We start from the raw sequence: 14296 nt of genomic DNA, 5'->3' as shown, positions 1-14296 counted from the left end.
GAAAAAAAAAAAAAAAAAAAAAAAAAAAAAAAAAAAAAAACCTACGTTCCGTGTACGAGAAATAGCCACCTAGAGTGGGAAATGTCTGTTGAGCAAATCTTATCCTTAGAGAGAAAGTGGTGGGGAAAAAAAAAAAAAAAAGCCGAATAAATTCTGTTAAAGCAATGAAGATGTTTTTGTAAAATTGGAATCTTACATTACCACTGTAGTTAAGTGTATGCAATCATTTAAATGTCAGTTAACTGTCAGTGAGGTCGTCTCCCTTGTTGAAAATATTTCCCTACAATTGAGTTTTGTTGCGACCCACAATTAGAAACGTGTAACCACAATAAGCTTAGGTCATAAGCGTTCTTTCACCTCTTGTCCTAAAATGTCTGTGGTCGTTGCAGACGATGCAATGGTACTTGGTACTTTGTCACTGAAGGAGGAAAATAAAAATGAAGTTTGTATTATCCTGTAGCATATAGGAAAGTTATGTTATAAGGGACTTAATGTTCACAAAACTTAGTAAAGTTTCTTGAAGTTGACCAAATCAGAGGTTGGAACTGAGCAAACATACTTCACAGGATTAAAAACATAGCTAATTATGCACACTTCTCTACCTCTGCTTCCAAATTTAATCTCATTCCACTATAGAAGGCTTCCAGCAAGGAAGGACCTGTAAAGAAAATTGCCTTCCAGGACTTAGCCCGATGAGAGCAGTTCTAATCATCATATATCCCCACCACACCCCCACCGGCCTGCCCACTTGCCTGCCTGTAGTCTTAGCAGAGTGGCGTCAGGTAGCATTTTTTAGTTCAAGGCCAATCTGGTCTATATAGGCAAAGTTCTGGGCAAGCCAGGGCTACATAGTGAGACTCTGTCTCCAAAGGAAAGAAAGCCTTCCTAAAAGCCAAAATCCTGCAATCCAAAGATTTGCAAACTAAACAAAATGCAAATAGATGAGTCTAAGAAGAAAGGCCCTAGGACATCCACCTCTAATTACTGAACTCCAACAAATGTGTACTTTTGCCAAGATGGCCATCCTAGAGATGTGCAGAGTATATCAAGTACAGTTGAGCACACTGGCCTAGGGCAGTTGGTCTCTCTGTCCAGTTCTTCAGCTTTTCCTGTTTCTTCTTGCATCCCATATCTTTTGTCTACCTCTACAGTTTCTGATCTTTCCCTTCCCCACTAGTGTGTGCTCATCTTCAATCTGTTGTTTGCCTGTGGCTTACTTTCCCCTGGGCTTTATCTTGGAGTCTACTTTCCTAAATATTTGTTCTTGGGATGGTAAGACAGTTCAGCAGGCAAATGCACTTCCACCAAGGCCAATGACCTGAGTTCAGGACCTATATAGTGGAAGGAGAGAACTAAATGTTTCTACTTATTCCTCTCATAATCTTTTTTTTTTTTTTTTTTTTTTTTAATAATTATGACCACTTTACTTGATTTTTTGGGTTTTTTTTTTTTTCCTCTTATAATCTTATTCCTGTATTTCATTTTCACATGGCTTAAAGGAATAAAATGTTACTCGGCTATTTCCATTTCCTTACCTTCTTTTAACTACTTACTCAGCTCCCTGTAGTTCAGCTTCTGATTTCTCAGGATATCTAATGGTCAGAAGTATATCTTAGTTTCGATTAAAAAAAATCTTGGGGACTGGAGAGATGGCTCAGAAGTTAGGGAGCACTGGCTACTCTTCCTAGAGGTCTTGAGTTCAATTCCCAGCAACCACATTGTGGCTCACAACCATCTCTTAAGAGATCTGGTGCCCTCTTCTGGTGTTTGAGTGTGCAGAACATTGTGAACATAATAAATAAATTAATCTTTAAAAAAAAATCTTGAATTTACAAGATCAATGTGTGAAGATTAGATATAATACATATTTATACCTTAAGCTAAGATGTAAGTTAATGTGTTCTCAATTGAAAGTGGAAGTTTTTAAGAATTATCTTGCTGATGTTAGCATTGAAAAAAATTTGAGAAATTGAAAATATTCTGACAGTGAGGGGGTACTAGGCTTACAGATGTAAAGATAACCTAAAGTAACAGGCAAAAGTGAGGATCAGGTAAAGGAGAGGAGGCTCAGTGATTTTAAAAAGCTTGCTGTTCTTTCAGAGGACCTGAGTTCAGTTCTCACTAGCTGTAACTCTAGCAGCAAGGACAGCAGGCAGGGATGCCAGATCATGTTCACATTCAGAATCTTAGCATTTGACATTTTCCTCTGGGCTCCATGGACAGTTGTACATATGGCACATACATGCAGGCATACATACACATAAAAATTAAAAAAAAAAAAAGAATCTACTTTAAAATAGACGAGAAAACAATGATACAAATGTTACCTGCTAGTCATAGGATAATTAAACAGTAAGTGATGACCAAATGCTTAGTTTTTTAAGTGGTCTGCTTTAGCAAGAAAATACTTAAAAATATAAGAAACAAGGATTATATGAATGTGTAGTTACCAATTGCTTCTCTGTTATTTAGCCCAGGGACACCTTTGCAGTCCTGATGTTCTAAGTTTATATTAGCCATTCCATCTTTACAAACCTCATGATGCTCCAGGCTGTGGCGGCTCATGCCTTTCCTTTAATCCTATCATTCAGGAGGCAGAGGCAGGTGGATCTCTTCGAGTTTGAGGCCAGCCTGGTCTAAAGAGTGAGTTCCAGGACAGCCAGAGCTACACAGAGAAACCATGTCTCAAAAAACCAGTTTCTACTGCTTTGCCCTCAAGTGCTTTATTTTAGCAGCTCCTGAAATTAACTGAAGAACTCGAGGTTTGCAAGTATGCATAGAGCTTGAGAACATACCTGGGTGGGATAAACCCATGCCCTGGATAGCACTCAGAAGTTCCTGCTCTTGAAGGAAGTTCCTACTTGTCTGCACTAAACATCTGAGAGCATTGTAGCCATGGACTACAAGGAATGGTGGCAGCGGCTGCAAAGATTACTTCGCAGTTAAGAGCACCAGTCTGCTGCTACAGAGGAGTGGAGGGCAGTTCCCAGCACCCACTCTTGGGAGGCTCAGAACTGCTGGGAACTGTGCGTCTGAGGACACCTGCTCTTGTGCCCACACGCATACACACAATTCAGATGCATGCATACATACAGAAATGGTTGTTGGCGATTGCTTCAAGAGGTTTTTAAATACTAGAATGTTTTCCAAATTAGGAAGTCTGAGAAGTGGGAGGCAGCCAACTTAACTAGGAATCAGTGATTTCTGCTATCAAATCCTGACCTTTTTTTCTTTTCTAGGACGTATCTCCCTTACTTCATCCCTGAAACTGCCTCTCTAAACTGTTTAAATGAGAATGTCCTTGGCTCAGAGAGTACTCCTCACCTGGCTTTTCACATTACTCTTCCTGATCATGTTGGTGTTGAAACTGGATGAGAAGGCCCCTTGGAACTGGTTCCTCATATTTATTCCCGTCTGGATATTTGACACTATCCTTCTCGTCATGCTGATTGTGAAAATGGCTGGACGGTGTAAGTCTGGCTTTGACCCCCGGCATGGATCGCATAATATTAAAAAGAAAGCCTGGTACCTCACTGCGATGTTACTCAAGTTAGCCTTCTGCCTCGCACTGTGTGCTAAACTGGAACAGTTTACTACCATGAATCTTTCCTACGTCTTCATTCCTTTATGGGCCTTACTGGCCGGCGCTTTGACAGAACTTGGATATAATGTCTTTTTTGTGAGAGACTGACTTCCGAGTACATTGTCTCATTTCTGTTGCTGCTCAACAAGCTATTCAGCGTTCTGATTCTTTGGAAGTTTCAAGAATTACAGAGAACTGAGGGAAAATACCAGTGTAGTCTCAAAATACTATAAAACAGGATTGGTGAGGCGTGAACTTGTAACCAACCCAAAGCTCAATTATTCAGTATTTGAGTTATTGGTATCTTTATTTTCCCTGTGTAAATAAAGCTTGTTTCTGACCTTATTTTTCCACATGCCTCTTAACTTGTGTGTGGTCAGGATGTAAATACAAAGCCTTTAGTTACATAACTGTGTGTGAGTTTACTGGACTGTAGTTCTGTATAACAAAGTAAATATTTATGCTTATAAATTATGGAAGAAAAAACTTGTATGGAAATGTTTTAAAGGATGCCACCTCAGGTCCCAGGCAGAGTCTTATATAGGATAGACTTACTTTGGGCTATTCCTACTGCTTAGGATCAAAGAGCTGCCTATTACTGAAGTTAGGGGAACTTTCCCATTCTGTCAGAAACCAGTTGTGCCCATTTGTCCTGGGAGTCTCAGACATAGTGCCTCGTTCACTCTGAAGGTGTTCAGATTTTTATGTGGCTACCATAACAGGGTACTTAAGCAATACCAGTAAGATCCAGGTAGCAATACTTCAGAAAAGTTTGGATCTGAAGCATTTCAAAACCTAAAAATAAAGAATTCTTTTGTTTTCCTTTTGTGTGTGCTTGCATGAGTTCATGTGCACTTTGTGTGCGGCAGCTCATGGAGACCAGAAGAGAGCCCAAGAGCCCCCAGAACTAGGGTGGGGAGGCTGACACTACCTGGGTACTAGAGTCAAACCTGGGAATCTCTGTAAGAGCGGCAAGTGTTCAGAACTGCTCAACCTACAAGTACTTTCAAATTTCTCAGATTTCTTTTTTAATTGTGTGTGTGCACGAGTGGGCATGTACAGGAAAATGCAGGTGCTTGCAGAGCCAGAGGTGTCAGATTTCCTGGAGCTGCAGTGTACAGATGCTTGCCTCAGGTTCTCTGTAGGCGCATTATCAGCTCTGACCCACTCAGCTCACTCTAGTCCTTAAGAGATTTTGTCCTACGTAGCTCTGACTTTTCGCTCTGACAGCAAACTCAAATGGCCATTTTGGTGTTTTAAAGGCTCTAAAATGGACAGAGTGTGCTGATGCATCCTCAGATAGAGGTGCAGAATTTTGAGCTTGAGGTCAGCCTGCCCACAGAGACCCTATCTTAAGTCTCAACACAGATGATTGTTTTCTCACTACTGATGGAGAACCCTGTGTGTGGTGGATGCCGCTGTGTGCGGGTGTTTATGCATGTCTATTGGAGCCAGAGGTCAACACCTGTTGTCTTCCTAAGTTGCTGTCCACCATAGGTGGTTGTTGTTTTTTGAGACAGGGTTTCTTTGTGTGGCCTTCGGCTGTCCTAGAACTAGCTTTGTAGACCAGGCTTGCCTCATAGAGATCCACCTGCCTCTGCCTCCCAAGTGCTGTAATTAAAAGGCATGCGTCACCAGTTTTTGAGACACGATCTCTTAACAAACCAGGAGTATGCCAGTTGGAGAAAATGGTTGGCCAGTAAGTCCCCTGCAGCCAATACCCACTGTGTCCACCACACAACTGTCTAGCTTTTACGTAGATATTGGGTATCCAAACTCGGGTAATCACTCTTCAGCAGCAAGTATGAATCCACTGAGTCATCTTCGAAGGCTCCCAGAAAATTATGTTAATAAATTTCTTCCTTTTAAATATAGATAACAAAAACAACCACACACCACAAAACAGCTCAAGTTATATTAGACTTTTGACACTAACGAGCTGACCAAATAAAATCTAGTTACAAGCATCTCCCTGTCATGTAACTGGCCATGTCGTATTTGAGTATCAAAAAATAGCAGTCATAAAGATATTACTTGGATTACAGGCCTGATGAGATAACTCCAAGTTTAATTGAGAGATCCAAACTGATCTCTGAAATATATGATTAAGTAAATGAAAATAAAGTTCTTATAATAAGCAAGCCAGAGAATCATTTAGTTCAGATAAAATTGTTTAAGCAATGTCCTAACTATAAACTCTTCAAGAGGAAAAAAAAAAAAGTAGTAAGTCCTTTCCCAGAACTATTTGAACAAGAAAGGGAAAGAAAGCTAAGAAATATATGCAAAAGGCAACACAATAACCCACCTGCTTACACATGAGGATAAAACAATTTTAGTGGCCTTTGAATGGTTCTCAGTGTAGAATTTTTCTCTTGTATGACATACTTAAGACAGCACAATAAGTTAACATATGCCTCAATAACAATTTCAATTATTAAGTCATGAAAACCATTAAAAAGAAACAATGCTTACAGGTGGGAAGAAATAATATTACACGAAAAATGCCTTTCTGTGTTCCTTTTTATAAGCAACTTCCTTTATAATACAGAAATATTTACTAATAAAATACAGGTAACAAACATTAGAGCCATATTACTGAGGCCATATTCCTCAAGTTATGATAGATATGATAGATATATAACTTATGGTTAGCACTTTAGACTGAGCAAAATTTTGGTTATTTCTAAGAGCAATCACTAAGCAAACAACTTCATGAAGTGTTAGCAAGTTGTGATCTGTGAACATCTCTTTCCCCTCGCTATCTATGAAACAAGAACAGCCCACTAATGGAGAGTTCTCAAGTACCAAGGAGAGGTATGTGCTTGGAATAGGTGTGAGCATCTTTAACTTAGATCACACAGTGTCCCAGGATAGCTATGAACATATTCTAACACGTTTGTCGTGACAAGGTCAGATAAGTTTACCAGCCTTAAAAATTTGGCCTATTTTCCACTTCGCTTTTTTACAGTTCAGCAAGTAAGTAGAATTAATATTAATAAACAGAGCTAATAGGGAAAGAAAAGTACATTTTCATCCATAAAAGGGCAGGCACATCCCTAAGAAAAACAGGCATTTCTCTTTATTGAATGAAATGGTCAATCCCTTTAGCACCAACAAACTACCAAAGGAATTTAATATTGGTTTGTTATTCACAGAATAAGCACAAAATTGCAGTGTCTGGTGGGCAGGACAGAGAGGAATGCCAACTCATAATGGAAAAACTACACCCAAGACAAATGAATAAAGTCATGGTTTCTGATGAACAGAAGAGTGGGGCACTGGTGACGGAAGGGTAAAGTTTAAAAGAAAATGTACTTCATCAAACACTAGCTTGGTAACATTTTTTTCCTGAGCCTTACACTAGTTATTTTGTTTGTCCTGTATTTGTTAGTCATATTGTATCTTACGGCAGTTTTCTGCCACTACCTATCATCTATGTAGTCACATCCACTGTCGTTAGGCAGTCTGTGGCATGACTTTAAATGTCCATGTACTGCCACACCTTTACCTCGACTTCCCTTTCTCCTTCCGTATGCCCATCCTTTGCCCCAAACTGGAGCCAAACATAAAGGAAATTGTTTGAAAGGCATTAGTGTGACCCAGAACACAGCTCTTAATAACTGTTCCACTTTAATTCCAGCAGCAGAAGCTAACAGTTTGTAAGCCAAGCAATGTGCTAAAGCATTTGTCATGTTCTCTCATTTAACTTTCAACAATCAACAAAGTGGTGTTGCGTGTGCAGAGGTAAGAAATAGTGAGGCGGCTTTCTCAGGGTTATAAGAGGCTATTTATTTCCTTTAACATATTTGTTTTAAGCCTAGCTATAGTTCTACAAATGTGTACCCAATATTTCAGTGAAGTGGCTCTACAGGATTGACGAAAACTGTTTCACTTTTATGTGCATGCCCATCGCCTGAGACAAATGGGTACTGACAAAAAAGAAAAAAGTGTGCAGTTGTCATGATTAAGACTTAAAACTAGTTTAATTTTCCCGCAGATTACATTAAGTTGATGCTTATATGATGCCATTTTAATCATTAGATGCAGTTAAAAATCTAATCCCCACCAGGCAGTGACAATGTACCCATTTTAATCGCAGCATTCTGGAGGCAGAGGCAAGTGGATCTCTGAATTTAAGGTCTGCTAGACTATATACTGAGTTCCAGGACAGGCAGCGCTACACAGAGAGACCCTGTGGTTGGAGGCGGACGGGGTGGGTGGATGGAAGACATCTGAGTTTCATGCCAGCCTAGTCACATAGCAAAGCAATTATGTATGCCACAGCTACATAATGAGACCCTGTCTCAAAAGAACAAGGGGAGGAGAGAGCCTTAATTTGTAATGATTTTCAATATTCTCAGAGGAACTAGCTGCAAAGGTTGGGGGGACAATGACTGTCTCACAAGTTTAACACATGAGCTCCTTTCTTCAAACCAGAGCCCTACATTTCAGTTCCTAGGTTAAATGTTATACAAAACACAAACTTGGGTTTCTCCGCAGTGCTTATGCAATTTTCTCAACTTTTCCATTGAAGTCCTGGAATTATATACAGGAATTGAGTTTTTAAATTACAAAAACCTGTTCTTCTGTTTCCTCAAACATTTATTGAATACAAAGTATACTATGTGAGATGTTGTGTGTAAGAGAAAGAAACAAGACTTTGTTTGTGGTTTAACAAGAGCCCAACATACATTACTAATACGTATGCCAAATCTGTACTCTGAAAGCACAAGATTGCTCTCCATAAGCTTACAGAGGCAACGTCAGTAAAGAGGTGGCATTCTAAAGGAGTACAACATTTCACTGTGCTGTGCTCCGATAGTTCCTCAACAAAGCACATGAAGGGCATGGCAAGCAGAGTCAGCTCTCTATGGCCATAGGAGTTCCTTACCCACAGATCCAACCAAGTCTAGACTGAAAAGAAATGGGAAAACTGCATGCATCTGCTCTGAACATACAGACTTACTATCCCTGAAAAGAAATTTTACATGGTGTTTACATTATATTAACTATTATAAATAGCCTAGAAGTGGTCTAAGGTATGTACAGAAGTTATAGACAAATATTTATGTAGAATATCTATATAACATCTGAAGATCTAGGTACACAAAACAGGTCTCAGAACTAATCCTCCAGGAATACCTTGAAATGACTCTACACTATATATTTGGTGAGGCTGAAAACTGACTACATCAGATGGAAAATACTGTAATATTTGAGGCTGGGTAGAAAGAATATATCATAAAAGCTCTTCACTGCCATACTAAACTGTATGGCTGTTACCGTTAGAAAAAGAACCACCATGGAATATTTCTAAAGAGAAAAATAAAAATCCTCTTTAAAAATAATTTATCTGGGTAAAAACAGAATAGCCTGGGATTGTGAAGGCAGAGGACTAGGGCGCCCCAGAAATTTTCAGGCTACTGAAAGCGTCCACGTGGGACATCCACCCGCTGTGGCTACCACGCTATATGAACTAAAAACACTCCTGCAGTCATCGCATTAGGTAGGTGGGAAAACAAAAGTTGGTGTCCTGAGAGATGACAATGTAGGTGGAGGTGCCCCTAGAAAAGGGAGAAAAGGAACAGCTGATGCCTGTGGTGAAGGGGGCACACAAACTAGATCTAGCCACATGATGATTAAAATTTAAGTAAAAACCTGGCCACCTGGAAGTCCTGCAGCCAGAGATAACCTGAGGAATGGAGCTTGAGGACTAAAGCAAAGCACACCCCAGCACTGGAAACCCACCACCACTACCAAAAGAACAGATCTAGAGCTCTAAGAACAAAATGCTCAGTGCTGCAGGGTTAAACGAAAGCACCAAGTGTCATGACTGGAACTGGCAGTAAATGGCAACCTTTGGGAATACCATCTCTGCTGAGGGATTGAGAGTGAGACTTTATAGGCTGGAGTCAGTACAGAAGAAGCAGGGCTCCTCCGTTCTGAGGACTAGGGGAGGGAGATGAGGGGGAAGAAGGGAGGGGCCTATGATGGGGATATAAAGTGAATAAATTAAAATATAAAATAGTGAGGATTAAAGAAAATGTACAGTGAAATGAGGAAAGATAAGGAAATTTAGGCATACATTTTCAATTTATAAAAGTCCAATTCAAGAAAAAGGATGTTTCTAAAGACAACAGATGAGATGTTTCACATAATAATTTGGCTCAAGTTAAACAAAATTTCAACATTCTATGAGGACAGGGACAAAACTGTCCAAGTTAATTTTGGGATCACAGCTCTTGTATTTTCACAATAATTGGAGGCAGATCATAGTGAAGAAACATACAAGTGACTGGAGAAATGGCTCCGTAGCTAAGAGCAACTGTTGCTTTTCCAGAGGACGTGGGTTTAATTTGCAGCACCTACACAGCAGCTCACACCTGACTATAACTCTAGTCCTAGTGGGTCACACAAACAACCTTTAGGGGATAAAATGATTCTTTCATGGGGGTCTCCCAAAACCATCAGAAAACATGTTTACATTTTGACCCCTAACAATAGCAAAATTAGTCATGAAGTAGCAACAAAAGATATTATAGTTAGGGTCACCACAACATGGGGTGACCAACTATATTAAAGGGTTAGTTGCAGCATTAAGGTTGAGAACCTCTGTCCTAGGGGATCCAAAGCCCTTTTCTGACTTCTCTGATCACTGTACACAGAGATAGACAGATATACAAGAGATGCACAGGCGCACTGCAGGCAAAAGCCCATGCACAGAAAGTAAAGGGTTTTTAAAAGACACTAATACATTTTGCTTACAGTATCTAGTTAACATAAATTTTACTTGCCTATGTATTTCTCTCAGCTTCGTCATATTCTTTAATTGGGTGTAAAGTCCTAGACAAGCTAGAAAGACAAGCTGAAATATAGGACTACGCCCACCTGCACCTTGGTCCTTGCTGTTTCAAAAGACAGTGGATACAGACACAAATAGGAACTTTCAAGGAGTCTGAGACTAAAATATAATGTCAAATTCAAGAAAATAATTACAAAACAGGTAAGATTGTGGTTATCAATCTTAGTATTTATTGAAAGGTGGAAGACAAGGAAAATAGCCTCTCAAATGCCAAAAACAAATCTGTACCTTGGCTAAATATAAATAATTGCTTTACATATCAATAAACTGTCCCTCCCTACCACCCCCCCCCAAAAAAGCTGAAAGCAAGTTTACCAAACAATGCTAATTATTTACAAAAAAAAAAACAAAAAAAAAAACCTTTACCTGCCATAGAACTGAATCTAGAAAAAAGTTCTTGTGTGCATTAATTAAATTCTTTAAACATTTAACCTAAAAATCTTTCCTATCCTCAATTTGCTATCCCTCCCATTTTGGAGACAAACATATTTCAAACACACCTATACAGAAATGCACACATACATACAATACACAGTGTTGTGCTAAACCAACCTGATCATTAAGGTCAACAGTTTTTCATAAGGAAGATAATCAATATATGGCTTTAAGTAAATTTGCAACTAAATATCAAAACGTTTAATTCTTTTGATAGCTAACCTGAGTATGGGATATATACTACTTAGACAGCTAAGAGGATATAAATAAAATTTGAAAAAAAGAGGGAAAGAATATATATATTTCAAATACCACTGAGGTATCTAAGTTTTTATGTAAAGGTCTATATATCACTTCATAATTTATATGACATTAACTTTATATAGCATATGACCTTATTAAAACTATATCTTGACTGTTTTATTGTTCTGGTCCAAGATACTGGAAATAAAAACAAAACTGCTATATTCACATGGAGAGGAATGGGAGTGCACGAACTAGAAAATCATTACTATGTAATATTAAAATAGGAATTTGTGTAACAAAGGTAGTCAACAAGTTTTCAGATGGCATCTGAAGAGGATTTTTAAAAATAACCCGTAAGACCAGGGGCATAAGCATGATTCAAGTCTGTAAGGCCTTATCTTGGAATCTGAGCCTGCTGGGTCATACACACCTCACCTTCACAGAGATGTGTGCATCTGACAGAGCAGTTACATCTTCATGGAGAGCTGTGCAACTATGGGTTACATAAAACTACACCTAAAAGCAATAGCTATGCTGTTTCAGATATGCCTTCCTTTAAGTTAAAACTTAAGGCTCATAGAGTTTGGAGACACCCTAACAGCATTTTCTTACAGTATGACCTCAGTGTGTCTACATATATGTGACTGGAAGTATCACTGTCAATTTAAAAACTAAACTCCAACAACATCCCTTCCTATTTTTCAATACTTGTTTGTTAAGAATATTTTGTTTCTCATCTTAATATGGTGAAGAACCCTAAATTTAGCTTAAAGCAGATAAAGTTAAATAGAAAACAAAACCTCTATTTACACTGTCATGATTTTTAACTTCTCTGTTTCCATGAAACTTCTGCCAGAGCAAAATGCCTGAGTTCCTCCTGGAAGCCACCAAGATTTCCTATTTTATTTGCCTATCTTCTAAATCAGGAGACAAGACTCTCACTGTTGCTGATGTTTATTTCTATCAGTTCTGGTAAAATATATTTTCCTAAGTAGTTTCTTACCAACTTAGAAGCATGAGCTTTGATAGCTCACCAAAAATGAGGTGAAAATGGAACCCACTGAAATGGAAATAGTATTCTCCCAAAAGGCAAGGCAGGGAGAGACAACTGAAAGTCATCATCAAGGCAGGGGCCCAGGATAAGACAACGAACAAAACGTTCACGATGATTAGAGCTCCTTCCGTCCACACACACATCAAATACTTTAACTTTTAATGATGGAAGTGAAGCAGGCTGCAACTGTGCTGAAGTCCACAGGTGCAGACTTCTTTACTCACCTTGCAGACACGGGCCAGCCTGCTCCCTACACAGTGAACTTCCTAGAGCGTCCTTAGAGGAGGACGTACACCTTACATTTGCCTTGCAGACTGGGGAAGGGTCCTGAGAAAGATAAGCTGACAGTGTCTTGTTAGTTACATCTGTGCGGCAGCCAAGTCACTGTCATTGCCCTTAGTTCAAAATTGTTTGTGATATGGAGAAATGTAGAAGAATACTTTTCGTTACTCACAATTAAATTTTCTATATATCAGTTTTTTACTCAGCTATTATTAAACATACTGGTGCTTATTAGAAAATGTTCTAATCTTTTTACGTACATAACAAGGAAAATTCCACTAGGACTAAGGAATCTGGCCACATTAACTTCATTAATTACAAGGTTAAAAACCATGACATAATTAGTTTCTCCCAGCTTTGAAAACTATTAATTATTTCCTTATTGTTGAACATAAATACTTTAGAATGTATTCCAGGAAGTAGCACAAAGAATTTTTATATATTCACCAATTTAAGAAATTGTGCAAAACAATATACATATATACAATCCCAAGCACACGTGTGTATATACACACAAACACAAAATATATGTATATGTTTTCAACTGAATCCTGGTTTTTTGAATGCTTGTACAGTATGGAAAATTTAAATATTTACGAGATCTGAACATGTACATTTTTCCCTCCATTACGTCCCACATGTATATATTAAAAGAAACATAATATATCAAATAATTAAACTGAACTGTCAGTATGTTTCGCAAACTCAACAGAAAGCATTTATTATTATGAACCTTTATTAAATGGCTCACATCTCAATATAAATCACACTAAAAAGATTTTTAAGCTATTTACACTACAGTGCTGACACATAATGGAAAAAAAGTTGGTATAAATAAGCTCTATGGAAAAACCTTAAATTGTCAAAAAAAAGAATTCTGGCTCATATTACAAAAAAATATATTTATGTGATTTTTGTCAGCTCTATTCTAAAACCTAAAACTCCCAACTCAAATGACTTTCTGGAGACTCCTTTGTGTTTAAACCTGCAATGTTTACAGTGCATCTGGCCCTGGGTGCTGGATCCTTCACAGTTACGGACAGGCACTGAGGAATGGTACAAAGCTACATAAACTATATTTGTAACAGACTTGAGAGCAGTTCCTACACTTGCTTTCAGATTTCATGAATCATTATTACGAATTATTTTTAAAAGGAATTTTAAATGCAATGTACAAATTTAGCACAAATTTTCATCACTTTTATCTTGATTTGAATGTACAGAACTATGTTGGCTTGTATCAACAATATTAGTGACACTTCCAGGACACAATTCTTCCTTTATGTCTTTGTTGGTGTTTTCAAATTTAGAATCCATATCAATCTGAAAATCCGAAAACTGAACATGATCCAACTTTGCCTTAACATTCTTGCCTTCTGTATTATTTGGTGTCCTAGTCTTTTCAGGTATATTAACTTTCACAGGTTCTTCCTTGATTCTTATAGATGCAATAGGTTCATGTTTAATTTGTGGTAATTCATTTTTAGAATGAAGTTTGTCTGGAAACACAGAGTCTGATGAGGTTTGGTTCACAGCACAAATCACGTTCTCTGTGTGAACTCCGAAAACTGATGACATGGGACCTGATGATATTATGTCTTTTTCGTGAGTAACTGTACTGTGACAAGTATCCTCCTCTTCGTGATATAATTTAAGTCGAACATGCCATGCCAGACTGCACACAGCGGAAACTGTCTTGAACTGATGGACAACATTCCTTGGAATAAAATAAATGTCATTATCATATAGCTGAATCCTGGCATAGCGAATGCCTTCTCTCCTCAGCTGATTAAGTTTTGCATCATCAACCCACTGGACACACTAAAAAACAGAA

General features: G+C 38.3%; 2 protein-coding genes across 5 annotated transcripts in view; one reads left to right on the top strand and one right to left on the bottom strand.

Annotated features, from left to right (window-relative positions):
- The window catches only part of Tmem60 (transmembrane protein 60), a 4737-nt gene extending 809 nt beyond the window's left edge, over positions 1-3928 (top strand). For all 4 annotated transcript variants that reach the window (XM_055613021.1, XM_055613023.1, XM_055613025.1 and 1 more), the window contains exon 2: positions 3240-3928. In XM_055613021.1, coding sequence (XP_055468996.1) covers positions 3290-3691 — 402 coding nt within the window. In that variant the 5' untranslated portion in view covers positions 3240-3289 and the 3' untranslated portion in view covers positions 3692-3928. The remainder of the gene's footprint in view (positions 1-3239) is intronic.
- Positions 3929-10592: 6664 nt separating this feature from the next.
- The window catches only part of Rsbn1l (round spermatid basic protein 1 like), a 49130-nt gene continuing 45426 nt past the window's right edge, over positions 10593-14296 (bottom strand). The window contains exon 8 of the mRNA XM_055612867.1: positions 10593-14283. Within this exon, the coding sequence (XP_055468842.1) occupies positions 13642-14283 (642 nt within the window). The 3' untranslated portion in view covers positions 10593-13641. The remainder of the gene's footprint in view (positions 14284-14296) is intronic.

The sequence above is a fragment of the Psammomys obesus genome, unplaced genomic scaffold (assembly GCF_907164565.1).
Source record: "Psammomys obesus unplaced genomic scaffold, mPsaObe1.curated_primary_1811, whole genome shotgun sequence".
NCBI lineage: Eukaryota > Metazoa > Chordata > Mammalia > Rodentia > Muridae > Psammomys > Psammomys obesus.
Note: the sequence above shows the minus strand (reverse complement) of the source record. Positions and strands in the feature narration are given on the sequence as shown.